At 36.1% G+C, this 12,018-nt stretch overlaps 1 protein-coding gene across 6 annotated transcripts; it reads right to left on the reverse strand.

Moving 5' to 3' along the window:
* Positions 1-2,466: 2,466 nt before the first annotated feature.
* On the reverse strand, positions 2,467-11,537 carry LOC114285884 (uncharacterized). Of its 6 annotated transcripts, none has more exons than XM_028228987.2 (8): positions 10,440-11,537; positions 7,532-7,831; positions 5,747-5,872; positions 4,391-4,471; positions 3,904-3,959; positions 3,587-3,660; positions 3,390-3,486; positions 2,467-2,893 (listed from the first exon to the last, which is right to left on the reverse strand). In XM_028228987.2, exons 1-5 carry the CDS (start codon positions 11,338-11,340, stop codon positions 3,931-3,933), a joined length of 1,437 nt encoding a protein of 478 aa, XP_028084788.2. In that variant the 5' UTR covers positions 11,341-11,537; the 3' UTR covers positions 2,467-2,893; positions 3,390-3,486; positions 3,587-3,660; positions 3,904-3,930. The 6 variants fall into 6 exon arrangements, with proteins under 6 accessions (XP_028084788.2, XP_028084794.2, XP_028084782.2 ...); XM_028228993.2 differs by having other exon boundaries at positions 3,587-3,672; positions 10,440-11,530; XM_028228981.2 differs by having other exon boundaries at positions 3,587-3,691; positions 10,440-11,530.
* Positions 11,538-12,018: the final 481 nt, after the last annotated feature.

Consider the following 12,018-nt stretch of genomic DNA (forward strand, 5'->3'; position numbering starts at 1 on the left):
AAATGCGTAAATCTCTACCATTACTCTATATGCAAAGTAGGTCTCACGTGACAAGGAGGGTAAGGTTCAACCAGTTTATCTTCTGGCTCATTCTGCTTCATTTAATCCCTAAAGTAAATTTTCTTTTAATTTATTTATTATTATTTGAGTTTCGTTTTCATATCCACTTCTACGTAACTTGTCGTTTTATATTGCATTTCAAATGTAAAATAAAGGACCACAGTGATCCTGGAGGTGGGAAGCGGGAGAAGAATGTTATCTTCAATATGCGAAAAAAATTCCATGGATAATAACTCGGTTCATTTTGGACCTTCCCTACCCTTTTTTTGCAATTTTTATCCCATCTATATCAATTCTATTACATAAACCTCACACTTTTCTCGCTGGGAATTCGTTACATATTTATTCTATAAAAACAACAATACCATTTATATCTTTCCAAAACCACCCACCATTCAACACTCTCTTTACTCCTAACTACTCATGATGTGCATTCATAACAAACTCTCAACCTTTTATTATATATATAAGAAAAAAAAAATTGAACAATCCGCCCCCCCCCACCTGTCTAACACCCAAATGGGAAAAGGGTTTGTGGCTTCAATCGGGGCATTGGGGAGAGAGAAGGAAGAGGGGTTGTTGGGAAGGGGAGAGGTGGTGCCAGAGGAGGCAAATCTAGGTGAGGGATAGAGGGAGAAGGTGGGCAAAAATGGTGACCGATGTATGGAAAGGAGGCGGGGTAAGGAGAAATGTTTCATTTTTAGGATAGGATCCAAATTAACAATTAAAATAACATAAATGATTTGTAATATCAGATTGGATTGAGTTTTTGAAGCGCCCATTAAATTTTTTTTGGACAATACTTGCACAAAATGATTCAAAAAGTTTTTTTTTGGGGGGGTAAGTAATTCAAAAAGTTATAATACATTGATTGTAGTATCGCCTTAAGAAGAATTATCATTCCTTCCCAACAACACACACTCAACAAATAGACAAGTCACTAACCAACCATGGTATGCCGCAACTAGTTTAAGCGTGAAGCTATTTTGGGTAAAACGTGAGAGCTTCTAAATACCTTTCATATTTCTATCTAAATCTTGCAACTTATATAATAAATCTTCTAACATAGGAAGAAAAATTCATACCTTAAAAAGAAATGGGTATTTTCTACAAAACTTGAGGCCGTATTTAGAAACACCCGCTTAGAGGCTTACATTCTTTTTATTTTTATAAGTTTTTTTGAGGGGGGGAACTGCAGCAGTTCACTAAGTAATCTATGAAATGAAACTGTAGACTCTGAATGTGGTATTGAAGATCCACATCCAGTTTCTCATTTTGATGATTGTTACATGTACCAACGAAAGAAGATAGGGACCATTTAATAACTCAAAACATATAATATCTATTTTGTTTGTACTCAGGTTGGTCCAAACCTACCCTAATGGTGGCTAGGATAATTTGGACCATTCGACAGCATAACTACCCCTCTCCCCCAACCCTCTCTCCCCCTGCCATTAAGTATTACCACACATACTCTTTTGCATTGTGTATTGCAAGAGACTAAGCAAATTATAATGTACATATACACCTAATAAAACCATCGTTATCTATGAGTTGTACACCTAATTACACCACAAATCAAATGTATTTTCTCACTATATACAAAGCTCTCACTATACCACTTAGTATATACATCAAGGGCATTCATATTAAGAAGGCATTATCTATAAACAATTCAACATTCAATATCATAAAATACAACTAAACTAGCCACGTGCAGGTGCTGCGGCATTTGACAACCATTGCACCGATATCATGGCTAGAGCCGAGCCAGCTCCAAAACATGTTCATGGTGCTTGGGGGTACCGTGGCAATTCCAAGAATCACTAAGAACAAATTCAATAGGATGGTCCCCTATACTGTCATCTATATGGGGCCGCAATTTGGATATGAGGATCCAAAGTGAACACAAGTGCTCCATCTTTGCCAGTCTGGCACAGACATCTGTGTGGCCAACAAAGGGACTTTTGAAGCTTTCCTAATTTTAAATAAATAAATAAAATCATAGCTCACCTCCAACCCAACTAGCTTGATCTCTCATGCAGATCTGTATGCTGATTATACATGATACAAATAAATCTTGACCCTTGAGAACTTTGAGAAGTCTTATGATGGGTCAAGGGCACAAGTAGTTCCAAGTTTTAGATAGGTCACCGTCTAGGAACAAAGGGTTACCATGGGGAAGGCCAGCACAATAACTGGAGGACTTGTCAAACAGTTGAAGTTGTCCTACAGTAGAGAAAATAGGGTCATGCTATTGCTTCATAAACTAACTTCACTATTTCTTGGCATCAGTTCCTAATATCTGAGCGGTGGTATGCCGTTGTTCCATCTATTTGGTGGCTGATAACATTAATTATAATCTGTACCACTCAGAGAACATACCAGGTGGTGTCATAAAAACAGTTTGAGTTAAATGCTTCAATGTAAATTCAGTTTTAATTGTATGGGTCACAGTTGAATTAGATTTAACTCCTTACAGGCATATGGATAGCAAGAGATATTACACGGAGTAATCCAAATCAAAAAAATATTTTACAACACACTGACCAAAGCTGCCCCATACCTTTGTGATCCTTTGGGTGCACGCTGGTTTAATACTCCCCCTGACAATCTGAAATTTTTTGCTAGCACCGCAAATGGGAGGAGAGCAGATAACAGATAAACCACTAAACAACAGCCAAAAGTTTTACCTGTTTACCATCCACCATGAGTTTCTTGTTACTTTATGGAAGCAGGCCCTGGGACTGGCATGAATTGTTGAAAAATCCAATCTTGCCCCTGATTCAGAACTCCACCAACAGGCACCCAACTGGTCCCTTATATTATTTCTCTGCAGAAAGTATTTTTTGTAAGTTTTGGGCATTCACACATCCTTTTCAAATGAAACAATTACATTCTATTCATCACGGGATTTGAAATAAATGTCTTTCTGTGGACCATCACTGTTAATTATATATCATAGACCCTACCTTTGTCTTAAAATGTCAAGGAACATGGGGGAAAAACAAAGAACGATATGAGATGTCCAAACGCTGTTTTGTAGAGAAAAAACATTTCTTATGGAATACCAAGTGAAATTATCTCCAAGGACTACATCCCAACATTGAGGATTTTAAGTTCTTTAATATAAAAACGCTTGCAGGGTTTTTTCTGTGAATCAGTACAAATCCATTCCCTTTTTCTTTTCCAAACATAATGGGGAAATCTCATTGTGTGTGCCTATTTTATATGCTATTTTTTTTCAGAAAGTAAGACGACTTAATTTATTCATTGGGTGATAATTTAACCTCTGAAGAAAGATATTACGAGTGCAAGATCCCACATACCTGCAAGAGCTCGGTGTCCTCGGAGGCAACCGCAGCTCATGACATGTGAAATGATGACAAACAGAACCATGGGAATCAGAAAATCAAACGCAACCAACTGAATTCAATGTAAAATGAGTTAGATTATTTCACAATAAGATTGGTAATGGCAAAGATAAATTTGACAACTGTTAATTTAATTGCTATGTGAAACATACTTCCGTAACATACACTTCAGATCCCCGAATCCCCTCAACTGGCACAAATCAAACTAAATTGTCCTGGATATGCCCTTCAAAATAAACTGCTAAGTTTGTAAAATGCTGCAGGGAACAAATCAATATATCAAGTATAAATTCATAGTGAAACGAGACTGCCAGTCAGCCACTACTGGAATTTTCTAGTTGCAAAACTAAATAATAATAGATTCTCATAATTCTGTGTTCAAACAGCTACAGCAGTTGCAAGGCGAATCTCGTCATACAGAAACATAAGGCATTGTTCAACAACAATCTCAAAATTACAACTGACTCACCAATAGAGAGGCAACCACCAAGCACCTTCAGGAAATTGTATATGCAAATAAGCTTCCTGCAGAGTAGGTATAGCCAACGAGAGAGAGAGAGAGAGAGAGAGATGCCCAATAAATCAGATCATGCTATTATTTTCTTCTTTTTTCTTTTTTGTTGAGATTTTCAGATCGTGATATTATGTTATGTATTGCATGCATTACACTAATGGTCATGCAATTATTATTACTATGCCAACCGTAAAGGAAAGAAAGAAATAATGTTTCTTTGTATCGCAACTTGCAAGATATAAAATTAGAAAAATAAAAAATTTATGAGCAGTTTCTCAGTCAGAGAAATCAAAATTCATTATGTTTTATTGGCAAACGTGAAAAGGTTAGACATAAGTAGTATGACGAACAATAACAGCTTATATAAATTTGCTCAATTTAGTACTAAATATATTCTGTTTAAACATCACACAACAATTTCACAAAAGAACTGACAGTATACCTTGTCCAAGAATCAAAATTGCATTTGAAGCCAAAGGAATAATATCTTGGATTGTTTCACTGGCAAATATTGCTTGAAGAACTAGCAAAACAAACCAAAACTAGTTTAATCCCAAAATTTAAGTGAAAGTACAAGTATCCAATAATAACGATCATAGGATAAGTTACATGAGATCACAAGATGAAAATTTTCAGGAGAAACAAGTTTACCAAATAAGTGAAAGATTCACAAATGTAAAATTGGTTTTCAAATGCTCTAGCTCAAAGCAACCTTTTAAAGGCAAGAACCAAGGAAACAAATTTCCGGTGTTATCCAAGGAACCAAAATTACAATCACAACTGCAGGAACAAGATCCTTTCACTAGAAAATATCACTTGGCAAAAGCCACTTTGCTGGAACAAGTTTCTGGAATGACCTTGATTTGAATGTGTCTTTAACAAATGCAGGCAACATCTTGAAGCAAAGCCAGAAACATGTAAAAAGCACTTGCACAGGTTATGTACCAAATTAAACTGAATTTATTTATTTATATTTATATATATATAAAAAAACAACGCCCAATAAGTACACATTAATATGTGTTTGGGAGGGGAAAGATTGAGTACACACCTAACCTTTAACATAAAGCGTAAAGTGGTGGTCCCAAGACTTGAACCCATAATCTCAAGGTTTTTAGGCCAAGTCTTAACCATTAAACCAATGGTCACCCCTTATATTTATATATTTATATATATATATATATATTTTTTTTTTTTTTGGGGGGGGGGGGGGGAGAGAGAGAGAGATTACAAAATTAAACTGAATTATAGGCCAGAGGAATTTCTAAAAAATTTCACAAGCAAATATCAATTTAACAATGGACAGACAGATAAGATATCTTTTACAACACATGGCCTCGTTTGGGAACAGGCTCTTTTATTAACTTTTTGACTTTTTGGCTAAAATATGATGTAAAAAAAACTAGTATGTTTAGAATGACTTTTTGATTTTTTACGAAAAGATGTACAAAAAATAGAAAGAAAAAGGAATCTTTCACTTTTTGATATAGGTTGTTGGTTTTTTTATTTTTTTAATGACTTTTTGGCTTTTAAGCTAAAAAGTGATAAAAGCTATATTCAGCTAAGTATTCAATAAGAACAACCACAAGATTGATTGCATGAGATTGCAAGCCAGTAATATGTTAGCCAAAACAAACAAGTTTTTCAAGTAGTAGGACCCTATTCATGATGCACAACCGCTCCATCTGAAAGTAAACTTTAAAGTCCAAACCAAGTAAAAGCAGTTGCTGGCTTTTTCCAAATGTAAGACAAATTAGATAAAGAGGTTAAACCAATGAAATTCACAACTGCAAAAAACCTGAAATTTGTATAAGCTTTTCCTCGATGTCTTTTCCATCGCTTTCACAAAAAGAAGCATCTATGTCAGGTACTGCCAGCATGTGCACTGTATGGCGACCATCTGATATCCAAACAGTTTGTGTTCCTGCAACATGACGATAAGTTCCTTTTAGCTGTAGGCAGAGATTTAGACTAAAGATCTCCTGGTTTCTCCACTAAGCATGGTAAAAATCTAACAAAATAAACTGGCTCCATAACTCAAGGAAAGTGCCTTTTCATATGGCACCACCAAAGGGAGTAGCCCTTCCAAAAGGCTTGCGCCACATAAGGCCAAGATACTACTAAAGAGGTCCGATCCCCCCAAAAGGCTTGTATCATAAGACAAAGCTATGTCTTAACAGGTCCAATCCCCCCAATCACTCCCATACTTTGAAACCACAACCATTCTCCACCATCTATTCCTCTTGCGAGCGAATCTCCAACACCACTTTCCCAATAATAAACTAAACGAAATCAAACAAAGCGTTGTGGCCCAATCAGGTCGAGTTAGCTGCATAAATCATTTTTTGCCATTCTACTAAAGTGCTATATGCTCAATTAAATAAAATAAATTCATATCCCCAGAATACGGATCCAAACCAGCCAAAGACCTAACTCTGACATTGTAAGACCCTACCTTCTTCATCTCTAGAAGAAGACAAACAAAAAAACAGAGCTCCAAAACATAAACTCCAGCAGCCACACTCCAATGCCCACCACCCACTCAATTCTCACCATCTTTCAGTTCCAACACCACATCAACTAACCCAACAAGCATCACCTCAAGTAGCTCAGCACATCCGCCCATGTTGACCACTGCACTCCAACATGGCAACCCATCACTCTGTATTGCATCAAGGCTGCATTAAGAAGCTCTTTCCTTTCCCCCTTGTCCTCTATTTATGCAACCAAATAAATTAAAAAGCTGATGAAAACTAATTGCAAAAAAGCTCTTCTGATCTGTATTTTTGGGTATGAGACTTAGTTCCACAGAGTGGAAGAGGGGACCGAGGCAGGGCACATAGAAGAGTCTAATGTTAGTAACGCCTATGGAAGCATTAATATAATTTGTACATATACAGATATGTTACTATATTGTAAGAAATATTATTCTACTTAGTTTGTAATGTATATGTTAAAATATTTAATATTGGTAATTAAGTAAATATAAATAAATAGTATGTAAATATGAGTGATTTTTTCTATAATTTGATGGCTACAACAGATTTTTTCTTAAATCATAGTTTTTCTTCTGTTTCTTTGGGATTCAAATGCTCAAGATGTTTCATCCCAGTTGGGAGCGAGGTTCTTCCTCAATGGGAACGTGGTTTTAACTAGATTCTTACCCTGAATCGCAATTCTTAAGAGCATTCATTATGACCAATTGGAGAAGCATCTCAATTCGGTTTGCTGCAAACCCCATTCCTGTCTTTGAAACCAAAGAGACTTATGCTCCATCACAAAGGCCTTCTTCAGCACAACATAGTTCCACCTATCAAGAAGAACCACTCATCTATAGCTCCTTCCACCTCCACAAGATCTACGATTGTTTTTATGATGACCATTTTCTCTCTCAACTCACCTTACTCTTCACAACACCATGAATGAGATTGTTCCACCCAACCACACTTGACAAAATTTCTGGTTCAACCACTGTCACTACTACACAAGATTTCAAGGAAATCAAACTAATATTTAGACAGCGTACACATTCCAAAAAAATATGTTTAAAAATTCAAAAGAAAAAATAATAATCATAACATACTTGTTGAAATATCAGGAAGAATAGCCAGCTTTTCAACTTTCATGCTGGTGGTTAACTGCTTCACATGGCAACGGATTTCTGACACAAGGACAGGATTGGACAGGCACAAGAGTTGTAACTCTCCAGTTGAGTCTAATATCACAAACTTATTTGGCGATAAAGCCTGGATAGAAATTGCCTTTGCTGACTGCAATGGTACCTTAGTAGATTTGTAGCCCTCAACCTCCTTGCTCTTAAATGCCACAAAAAAAGAGCCCCCTTCTTTAGAGTCTCGTCTCAGTTTAACAGACTTCAACTTCACTGCAAGTTACAATGCATTATCAGCTGCTGTAGGGAATGGAAAAATGAACAGTTTCAGAGATCTCATCACTAAGAAAGACTGCAAGCACTGAACCAACTTCTAGTTGAATGATGTGTATCAAATTATGCAAATATAATAAATCATAAAAATGCCCCCAGGAGGTAAACTACAACCAAAGGATTATGGCATGTTTAACTGAATAGTAAAAGTATCCAGTACTTGGAGAAAAACCTAAATAATTTGTCTGTAAAATCACACAAATTACATCAAAGATTATGAACAAATGGCATAAATGATGCAGAGATTTTGATACATAGCACAAACTACAAGTGCCAAAACCTATGGTAATAGCAAGTTAAGGCTATTGAAATAAATATCTAACCCAAACATGGGTGACAGGAGTCCACACGTATAAGAATCATAGTGGGAGGTTTGGCAAGGCCAATTGATTATCTTACTAATATTCTCCTGTATTTCATTAATGTAAATCACATTTCCATAAAAATGCCAATAAGATTTTATCATTTGAGAACAAAAACATTCCCATTAGAATAATAGGAACATACCTTCTGTTTTAATTTGGCACACATTGTACTTGGTTGGAAATTAGTACGTACCATTGATTTCCATCCATGGTATTTAGAATCATGCGGCAATTTACGATCCAATTCATATGCTTCCATATGAGTTCCAACCAAAATAATTCAAATCTCGTTGAATCGGAAATTGAGTGAATCATGTGATTCACCCCTAATTCACTATGATTCAATTTTGTTTTCGTTTTTGTTCGCATAATGCATAAAACGATGTTGATTTCGGCACTCTATCAAGAAATAAAAATAGGTCAATTAGTTATATTGACATAACCGGTTTTATACATACATACATACATACATACATACATGCATGCATGCATATATAATTTAGTTATATTGATATTTATTTCATTTTAAACATTGTGTATATATAATTTGATACTATATTAAACAAAGTGAACTTACGATTCAGCATTTTAACAAAAGGATTCACGATTCAATTTGAGATTTGACACCCCCCACCCCTCCCCCAAAGCGCCCTCTGTTGGGTAAATGTTTCACAGATTCAATTCTTGTTTTAGGCACAACACAGTGCAAACCAAAAATGGGATCCCCATCCAATTTTATTTATTTTTTAATCATTTTAAAGTATCATAATCAAGTTTATGTGCATGATATTTATAAATTGTGAGATATCTATTAGTCTATTACTATATAAAAAATCAAAGAAACCTTTCTATTTTTAAGACGGTTAGAAGACCATAGACTTCCATATTCACACGAAACATAATTTTTAAAAATTCAGAATTTAATGCCTAACTACAACATCTCTCATGTTTAATACAACACATATCATAAATATGAATAATAATCATTTGTGTCAAACATGCATTGGTTCTTTTATAAGAATGTCAAATTGGGTTTTGTGTCTAATGTTAGATTTACTAAAGCATCATGAATTAGATATGAGCACTCAATACTACATATGACATACAACAGCAATATAATCATTGAAAAATAAATGATGATCATGAGTAGAGAAGGTAGTTCCAACTACATTCTTTTCTTATATCTTAGATATAAAGGATTACTAACAGAAAAGAAATACAAAATATATAGCATATTAAATTATGAACAAGAGAACTAGAAAAAATCAAAACAAGACAATATGCAAGAGAATAGGTAATATCATCCTGATTTTAGATAAGGACTAATTTTGACTATTTCAACTGACCCTTTAAAGTAAATCAAATGTCTGAAAGAGTTGTCTTTGTACTCAAAAAACTATACAGATCTAGTTTTGACGTTTTGACCATGTTTGAAATTTGACATATTTACTCTCAAAGGATTATTAAGGAAAAAAAACAAATATTGGATAATTTTATTCCTAAAATGTGCTTTTTAGTGTGACATGAACCATGGAGCTACTAAAAACTACCAAACAATAGTATTTAAAACCCAAACACATAATTCATAACAGACATAATTCTTACAGTTCCACTGCATGCCCTGGCACTTCCATACTCATACCTAAGAGTGTGGACAACAAAACCACCCAATACTCATCCTCATGCCATGTCATGCCAAACTTCGATAGATATGAACTTATTTCTGGTCATCAGAGGTCGATATGAATTTTTGAATATAAACAAACACCTACAGATCCATCGGCATACTGAGAGTGATATACCACCAACTATTAGCTTAAGTGGAATCTCCTGCCACCCCCTAAGCAGCTATTGTGCTCCAGTCCTGAACGAGATACGGAGTATGTCGGAGTGTGTCTTATGATTCACGAAATACACACAAAGATTTATGCCTATCAAGACTAAATATTCACAAATTTAAGGAAACAACAACATTTAAAACGGAATTTTGACAGAAACAGGCTCAGTGGTAGAGAGCTAATTGTAGGATATGAAAACTTGGCACCACAAACAAAAATTGAACTATAGCTGTCTCATTGCGAATCACTAACTAATTAGTATAATTTTCATAACAACCCTCCATCACATGAATGAAAACAAGAAATTAAACAGATAATAAAAGCACACAGAACCCTGAGACTTACAAGAAGAAATCTCCAGAGTGTCTTCATCACCAGATCGTTTGCTTCCACGACCACTAGCTCCATAGTTCACGCGCAGTACCGAATCGCTATTGGAAACATCGGTTCCATTGACTCTCTGAATCACTCCATTCGGCAAATTCAACCTTTGAGCTTCCAATTTATCTTTGGTCAATCCATCATTCAAGTTCTTACTCTCTCGCCGATGTTCCTTGACTCGCCCTTTCACAAGCGGCCTCAAAGGAAAAACCCTAACCCCATTCTCTTCCCCCAATATCAAAAACCCAAACGAAACACTAATCGCAAACACCGGCACAGAGCAATCAATCACAGCACACTTGATCAACTTCACAACCACCCCATTGTCGTCCTCATCCACCATTTTCGCAGCAAACACCCAAATCTTACAATTCGAGACGGAGTACATGGCGAAAACATTAATCGAACCAACGAGCTTGATCGAAATACCGTGATTGACGCTGAAAACGACCCCCGACTTATGATCGTCGAATTTGAGGCCGGTCTGATTGCAAATGACTCGGGCCTTGGAGAAGGAGTGGGAGTTGGGGAGGAGGATCCAGAAGCGGAGGAGGAGGGAGGAGCCGCCGCGGAGAGGGGAGGAGGAGATGAAGAGGAGGCGAGGGGGGGAATTAGGGTTAGGGTTGAGGAGGCGGAGGAAGGTGGCGGAGGAGGAGGGAGGGGGGATGAGGGTTTGGGGAGGAGGGAGAGAGGAGAGAGAAAGAGGGGGGAGAGAGAGGGAGGGGAAGAGAGAGAAAGAGGAGTCGGAGTGCATGAGAGCGAGGGAGAGAGAGTGGGGATCGAAGAGGAGAGAGGAGATTTGTGGGGAGGAGAGAGAAGAGGAAGATTGGGGGAGAGTGAGTTTGGTAGCTTGAATAACAACCATCAGAACTAGCAGTGAGAGAGATTTTATTAGATTAGAAGGCGATGAAAAGAGTAGAACCGTCTAGTTCGCCGGCTAAGCAACAAGGAGGAGAAGCGGCATTGTCATCGTGGTGTGGTGTGGTGTGGTGTGGTGTGGTGTTGTTGAGGGTACTTCCAACTCAGAGTCCATGGAGACAAATGCCACGTATGCCACTTCCCAAGTAAAGCTTGTCTTGTCTTTTACGTTTTTTTTTTTTTCAAAAATACCAGAGACACCAAGAAATCTAGTAGGAAAAAAAATTACCCAATAAAAGAAAATTTGTGGCTAGATTTTTGGTGTCTCTAACATGTCTCTTTTTCTTTTTTTTCCAATCTTTCAAAATAAAAGAAAATGCCACGTATGTGGTGCACTAATTTTTGTATGAATAATGTTAAAGATTTATAAATTTATATTTACAAATTTATTCCTAATGAAGTGGCGTAGGAGTAAATCCTATTATTATTAAGGAGCAATTTGACAACTTGATAAAAAGTTAAAAAGTTAATTTTTTAATTTTTTATCAAATTTTTTTAAAAAAATCACAAAAAAATTATTAAAAAATTCACTAAAAAGCTAAAAAATCAATTTTTTACTAACTTTCTAAAACATCCCTAAGTGTGTAATAAATTAAAAATGGAAAATGACTTGTAGCTTGAATTC

The sequence above is a fragment of the Camellia sinensis genome, chromosome 1, assembly GCF_055761805.1.
Source record: "Camellia sinensis isolate YWXY chromosome 1, ASM5576180v1, whole genome shotgun sequence".
In the NCBI taxonomy this organism is placed as follows: Eukaryota; Viridiplantae; Streptophyta; class Magnoliopsida; order Ericales; family Theaceae; genus Camellia; species Camellia sinensis.

Coding starts and splice junctions, on each gene's coding strand:
- LOC114285884 (XM_028228972.2), bottom strand. CDS start 11,340: ATGGTTGTTATTCAAGCTACCAAACTCACTCTCCCCCAATCTTCCTCT. Junction 7,832..10,439: donor CACTCTGGAGATTTCTTCTT/GTAAGTCTCAGG, acceptor TGTAACTTGCAG/TGAAGTTGAAGTCTGTTAAA. Junction 4,472..5,746: donor AAAGCTTATACAAATTTCAG/GTTTTTTGCAGT, acceptor TTGTTTTGCTAG/TTCTTCAAGCAATATTTGCC.